This window comes from Frankliniella occidentalis, unplaced genomic scaffold (assembly GCF_000697945.3).
Source record: "Frankliniella occidentalis isolate FOCC.00 unplaced genomic scaffold, Focc_3.1 Scaffold38, whole genome shotgun sequence".
NCBI classification, from domain to species: domain Eukaryota; kingdom Metazoa; phylum Arthropoda; class Insecta; order Thysanoptera; family Thripidae; genus Frankliniella; species Frankliniella occidentalis.
This window is the reverse complement of record NW_026267168.1, coordinates 1,342,177-1,348,789: the sequence shown is the minus strand read 5'-3', so window position 1 is coordinate 1,348,789 and position 6,613 is coordinate 1,342,177. Positions and strand designations below refer to the sequence as shown.

Genomic DNA, 6,613 nt, shown 5'->3' with positions numbered 1-6,613 from the left:
GCCCCGCCTCGCCCCTCCTCGCCCCTCCTCGCCCCGCCCCCGGTACGCCGATGACCTTGCTTGTTCGGCGCACAAGCGGTGCTGATTCCTCCTCGGCGAGTCGCGCGGGCCGCGGGCCCCCGGCCGGGACGGGGCGCGCATCGCAGTGCGTGGCGTTATGCGTGCCGGTGAAAGCCAAACCAGCTGATGCAGCGGTGGCGTGGCGCGGCGTGGCGCGCGCGCGGCCCAGGGGCACTCGACGGCCGCGGCCCGCGAGAGTCTCATACTGAAGACCCGCGCACACGCCGCGCCCGAGAAGTACATACTTGGGTATATAAATTCAAGTGTACGATAATTTTTCTGATAGCCTGTGTTTCTTTCCTGATTTACTCTGATTATTCTTCTGATTTCTTTACTGATTTTTATAGGTTTTTATGATTTTGGGGGGAAGGGAGTACTATTGATATTGTTTTTCAAGTGAAGTAGCTACTACTCGGCCGAGAGGACGACGCAGGAGGTCGGAAAGGAGGACGGACGCGGACGCCTCTCCAAAACGGTCCTGACGCGTGCAAATTCACACTTGTTTGCATTTCGGCGACGGGGCCGGACTGTGGACGCGGTGGTCAGCCTCCTGTAACGAGCTCGGGGCGGGGCTGGGCGGATGGGAGTGGACCCGGAGACTGCCATCGCCGTGGTCGTGCGCACGGAGGGGCCCGAGTCCTCAACCAGTTCCAGCGATTCGTTCCGAGTGACACCCCGAAAATCATTTGGAACAGCAGTGCGCCCGGGCAGCAGCAGCAGAAGCAGAAGCAGCAGCAAGAGGTTGTCGACCCAGAGAGGGGAACCTGTTTTTGGAGCAGTCGTGGCTATTAGGAACACACTGCTTATCCGAGGCGATAACCTGGGCTTGGGCTAAACCGCGAAGCAGAGAGGAGCTGATCTCGCGCGGGACCGCGGTGGGGGCGGTGCCCCGCCGGCCGCCGGCCGGGCGCCACCGCGGCTCCACAGCAGAGAGGCTGACAGCACAGAGCGGCAATAATAGCTGCCCGTCGCGCCGTGCGCGGCAACTTTCGGGGATTATCCAGAAATTACGTCCGTTGTATTTCGCCGTCGTGTGACGAACCCTCTAAAGTTCAGCCATACTCACTACTGCCTGCAAGCTCCCATAGCGCCTGATGGGTAGGCAACATATTGCATGCAGTGCAGGCGTGTACTGCGGGGTGGCCTACCCCAAGCATCGCAGGCGCCAAGCTCCAGTAATTCACCGAGATGATCCGAGAAAAAAGGACGAACAAGACAGAGCGACGAAGCGACAAAACGACAGGCAGATAGGCAGACAGACGGACAGACGGACGGACAGACAGACAGACAGACAGACAGACAGACGGACAGACGCGGAGCCAAATGAAACAGACTCTATCGAGCCGCCTCCTCGCGCTAGGGAGCAAAAAAAAAAGGGAACAAAAAATTGCAAAGCAAAGCAGTAGCAAAAGCATAGCAGTGCGGGTAAGGTAAGTGTAATGCAATCAAACCGAAGACCGATATGAATCGAATATGCAGTCGGTCGGCGCGCGCGCGCGCGCTGCGAAAGCGTGACGTGTTGGTTGCGCGCGCGGGCCGTGGAACTAACGGGGCCCGGTCACTGTCATCGGCTGCCAAAAAGCACTCGCGGGGGGGCGACGCGCAGGGAGTGCCAGGAGGCGACCCTTTCGACATGATTAGCTCTGGGCCGCCGGAGCGCAAGATTGGGCGACAAGCAGTGGACAGAGAGGAGAGGGGTGCTGTAGGGGGTGACTGATGTGTTCTCCATCTCTCTCTCTGTCTCTGTTTCTCTCTCTCTCCCCCCGTAACAATGTTATCTCCGCGGTTCTCTGCGCCTCTCTGCTCGCGGTTCATTTTCAGTCGTTATAATCAGCCGCCGTAGCTTGAAGCGTCACGCCGATTATTTCTTGACTTTTTTTACGTCGATTAAGACGCGATATCGACATGGAAGAATAAAAATGTAGTCCGGCCGCCAGGAGAAGGACGGATTTCGCAGACTGGTGCGCGGTGCAACGTTGGCTGTGCTTGACTCGTTTTTCTTTTCAGAGGACTACAAAACTTTTGTAGGTGTTTTTTTTTTTTTTTTTACCGCCAATAGCGCTTGCTGTTCGACAATAAATGTGTTATCCCGTCGGACGACCAGTCAGTCAGTAAGTCGCAGACAGCAGCGGCGGCGGCTCCCTGATTTGCCATACTCTTCCCTCTCCCCTCAAGAAGATGGCGACGGCGGGGCGGGGGCATGAGCATGACCGACCATGACATTTCCAATAAAAACCCGCGTGCGCGTTAAAAGAAAAAAAAGTATATTCATACAGCAACCGTCGGGCGGCCTACTAAAGGAGAGCGCGCTACGCATCGCCACGCCTCGCGAAAAGGTAAGCCGGGGGCATCATTTGTGCGGCGTCCACGTAACAGCTGACCGACCCTGAGGGGGAGGAGGGCTTCGGGCAAGTATAGTAAGCAGCCATCACTTTGAGCCACATCGATATTTTTATCGTTTTCGAAAATGTGGGCCGCAGAGACGTTCCGCCATAAGCACCGGGACGCCGTTGACCGCCATCGGAACGACTTGCAGCAGAGTGCTGCTGCCCCCCGCCGTCTATATGTTACTCCTCTTCCAGCGACGACGTAGTGGTCAAGGTTGTTGTAGCGAGAGGGGAGGGGGAGGGGTGGGAGAGGGAGAGAGCGAGAGCGCGTACTACTCTCATCCTCACACCGCTTGCACTACTTGCTATCCTCCACTTGGTAGCAGAGCGGGCGACTTTCTTCGAATAAGTTATGTACTATCGCGAGTTGAGTGTAAAAGTGATTTTTCTGCGAATAAGCGAGTTTGAGGAGGCAGTTGTGGTAGAAGCAGGAGGAGGAGTAGGAGGAGGCGCTCGAGCCTCAAGGCCGTACGCACGCACGCACGCACGCACGCACGCACGCACGCACGCACGCACGCACGCACGCACGCACGCGTCAAGAAAGCGAGCCGTTCGTCGCTATCGACCAGCGGAGATGGAAATGAAGAAACGCTCATAGAGATGGTAATATGCAAACAGTACACCAGGTGTGGAAGGAAGGACACTAGAAACAATTATTACTTTACACCTTGGGCTACAGGAAGAACCCCCCGGCCCAGCTTCATAGGCTTTCACAGCTTCACAATACAAATCATGCGCATGAAAGTAAGCGTCTCACACGTACAAGAAGGACATCGCTACATTTTCGATTGATATAGACGTCGACATATGCCTCATATTTGCAACTCAGTTTAACCATTGCGCGGGATACCTTTCATGTTCAAGCAAACATCTTCCACGCACTGCTGGGTATATACAAAATTGTAAACAATGAAGAGGCGCAAGGCGTGCGTGTGTGTCATGAGAACTCATTTGTGGGTGCCTTATGTTGGGCGCAAAAGGCGTGCAGCAAGCGTAGCTCGAGGTGCCCTGCTACACGAACATTCACACACACACACACACACACACAGCCGCCGACCCGCCCGCGCAGAGGAATGCGACTGACCCGCCCCGCCTCGCCCCGCCTCGCCCCGCCCGACCCAGTGCGGTGGTACCTGACGGTGCCCGGGTGTGAGGGCGTACCCGGGCAAGAGAACGGTAAAGAAGGGCGCGGTCTCCACCACTGGGAACGGGCGGGCCGTCCGTCCGGGTCCGGGTCCTCTCCTCGGCGGCCCGACTCCTACTCGACTCGCCCGCTGCTAGCCGCGGGTAGGCGATCTTGAACCTTCACGACCGCGGGCTGCTTTTTTCTGTTCACCTCCGCGCAGGTGCGACAGATCGAGTTTGTTGCAGAGCTCGCAGCCGCCGGGCCCGACCGCCCGGGCCGGGCGGTCGGGGTCATTTCGTTTTACACGCTCCGAATTCCACCGCCATTAGCCTTTTCCATTGTCTAGTCGTTGCAGTTGTGTGATCTTTTTTTTGCCATCTTCTTTGGCTGTGCTTTGGGTGTGACACGGCCGCGGAGTTGTTGCGCTACGCGGCGAGCGGCAGCGCGGGCGCAAGGCTGCCACCCTGGCCTCACAGAGAGCATCACCCACGCCACGCGGGCCGAGGTGTGGGCGGCGCGCAGCGGGGTGGTTCAAGTAAAATGCTCTCCAAATTAACAAGATGGCAATGTTCTTTTAAAAAAGTCATGCCTACACAAAAAAAAACGCACTAAAATCTTACACTCTTTGCGTTGTGCATCCATCACCAAGGCGCGACTCTAGGTCAGCACCAGGAGCAGCAACAGCAGCAGCAGCTGGTCGCGGTGTGAGCGTGAGCCGCGAGACCACCCAGGGATCCGGTCGGGTCGCGTGACCCGCGCGGGCGTGACGCGACGCGTGACCCCCGCTGGCGCCGTGCGCTACGCCACGCCACGCCTCCGGCCAGAGCAGGCAAACCCGACGCGTTTTGTACTTTTTTTCATCTGGACGAGAGACGCGCAGACAAGCAAGAGTCAAGCACTCGGTCGCGCATGTCCCTTAAAATGAATGCAGCCTACACTTCCTTCGCAATTAGGAGCTTTCCTAGACATTATATTGTTTGCTTGCCCCAACGTTGTTAAAATCACATCAAGACAAATTCCATTCTCGCCCCTTTAGCTGTGCAAAGGAGCATGAGCGCGCCGAAACACACACACTCGTATCGCGATGGGCGGGTGGCGCGGGTAATCGGGCGGGGCTGCCTCCGAGGAGCCTGGCGTCGCCGTGCTCCGCCTCCACGAGCAGCGCGAGCACGGGCACGTGGACGCGGCGGGGACGCGTCCCGCGCGCGGGCTGGACGTGAACCCGGCCGTTCCGCAGTCGCGATCCCACGACTAGTAGTTTTCGTTAATAACGGCTCGACGACCACACCGACGACAAAAGGTGGAGGTGGTGGAGGTAGTGGAGGTGGAGGAGCAGGTGGAGGTGGTGGCTGTGAGGTAGAGGGGCAGGTGGAGGGGCAGGTGGAGGTGGTGGCTATGGAGGTGGTGGCTATGGAGGTGGAGGAGTTGGAGGAGCTGGAGGAGCTGGAGGAGCTGGAGGAGGTGGAGGAGGTTTGGGGTGGAGGAGGTTTGGGGCTGGAGGAGGTTTGGGGTGGAGGTTTGGGGTGGAGGTGGAGGTGGAGGTGGAGGTGACGGTGGTATCGGAGGTGGCGGAGGGCGGAGGTGGAGATGAATAAGGAGCGGAGGACACGTTTCCGGGCGCCCAGGCTCAGGTCAGCGCGTGACGCCGAGGCGACACCCGCCCGCGGGCCTTTGTCGGTTTGGCAGCGGCCAGCTCGGCATTGGCAGACCATAGCTGCCCTGCTCATTGGCATGCCACGCTGAGGCAGAGGTCGCCAGGAAGACGACACCGCAGCCAACAAGTTCACAGACTGCAACAACAGCCACCGCCACCTGCCGTCTTGTCAGCGGCAGCAGCGTGTTAGGCAGCGCGAAGGAGCCATAGTTCAGTGCCCTGTGTCACGACGGCGTAGTCAGTGCCAGGGCCGTCAGTGCCGAGGTGGGGGGGTATCGTCGGGGTGCGCCAGGGCGGCGACGAGGAAGCGAAGGTCCTCACCCTGGCACGCTCGCACTGCAGCAGCCCCCGCATGCAAGTCTCTGCGGGCCGCGGCGGCCACCAGAGACTGCACCTCACGACCTCCTCCTCCTGGAGGTCGAGTCGAGCCGAGGCGGGCGCGATCAGCCGAACCGAGCAGCGTGAGAAGGGCCTAAGTGCAGCGCAGGGAAGCCCCGGGCGGCGGCTACTCGCACGAGTCGACGGCGACGCGCGCCGCGAGGCTCTTATAAAGCAAGACGCGCGGGGTCTCAAACGTCACAATGGAACACTTTGGTGGAGTATTTTCCCCCCCAGCGCCCGCACGATGAACCGATTTGGCGCGGTGTGTCTGCGCTCCGCTCCAGGCCGCACTTTGACCGGTCGGCGGCACTGTGATACGGGCCCGAACGCGGCCGCCTGTTTTGCGCTGCACTGTACTCACTTGATGACGGTGTTCTTCATCGCGCTGCTGCTGTTCGCCGCACGCGGCACGGCGCGCCTGCTGGGTGGAGGTGTCGCTGCTCGCCCGCTGCCGACAGAGAGAGGGAAAAGAGTTAGCACTTTTCGACACCCGCTCCCCCCATCTCAACCCCCAGCTCATGGATGGAATTTTCGCTACCCCCACCCACTCCTAATCTGTCCGGGTTACGCACACCGCACAGCCCCTCAGGGGTGCAGCGAGGCCCGATATAACAACTCATAATCGAAAGCCGCTTAACGTGCACTCTGTACAGGTTAACAACACACCATCGCGTTCGCGCGCGGGTACCGAGAATACGGGAATGGGACGAAACCGATTTGGCGTCTTTGACCGCCGCTGCTGTCTTTTCTCTTTTAATAATTCACTTGCTTTTCCCATTCGGTTGTGTGTATGAGCCCCAGTAACCACGAGAGCAGCCCCGAGTACAAATTTACGAACTGCCGGTTGGTCGCACGTGTCCACCACGTCACGCCACGCCACGGCCGGGATAAGCCGAGCGGGGAAGTGCCTTATCGGCCTCAGCTGGGGTACCGGGAGTCGCACCCGAGGGGTACTTCACAAAAAAAATATCAGTGTACACACGCCAATAAAATTAATTTAAAAAT

The 6,613-nt window shown here is 58.9% G+C and overlaps 2 protein-coding genes across 2 annotated transcripts in view; one reads left to right on the top strand and one right to left on the bottom strand.

Moving 5' to 3' along the window:
- Positions 1-6,079, bottom strand: part of LOC113213758 (neprilysin-2) — a 34,817-nt gene extending 28,738 nt beyond the window's left edge. Inside the window, exon 1 of the mRNA XM_052266411.1 lies at positions 5,970-6,079. Coding sequence (XP_052122371.1) covers positions 5,970-5,989 — 20 coding nt within the window. The 5' untranslated portion in view covers positions 5,990-6,079. The remainder of the gene's footprint in view (positions 1-5,969) is intronic.
- Positions 1-6,613, top strand: part of LOC113213074 (uncharacterized) — a gene marked incomplete in the record, with an annotated part of 16,115 nt that overhangs the window by 2,009 nt on the left and 7,493 nt on the right.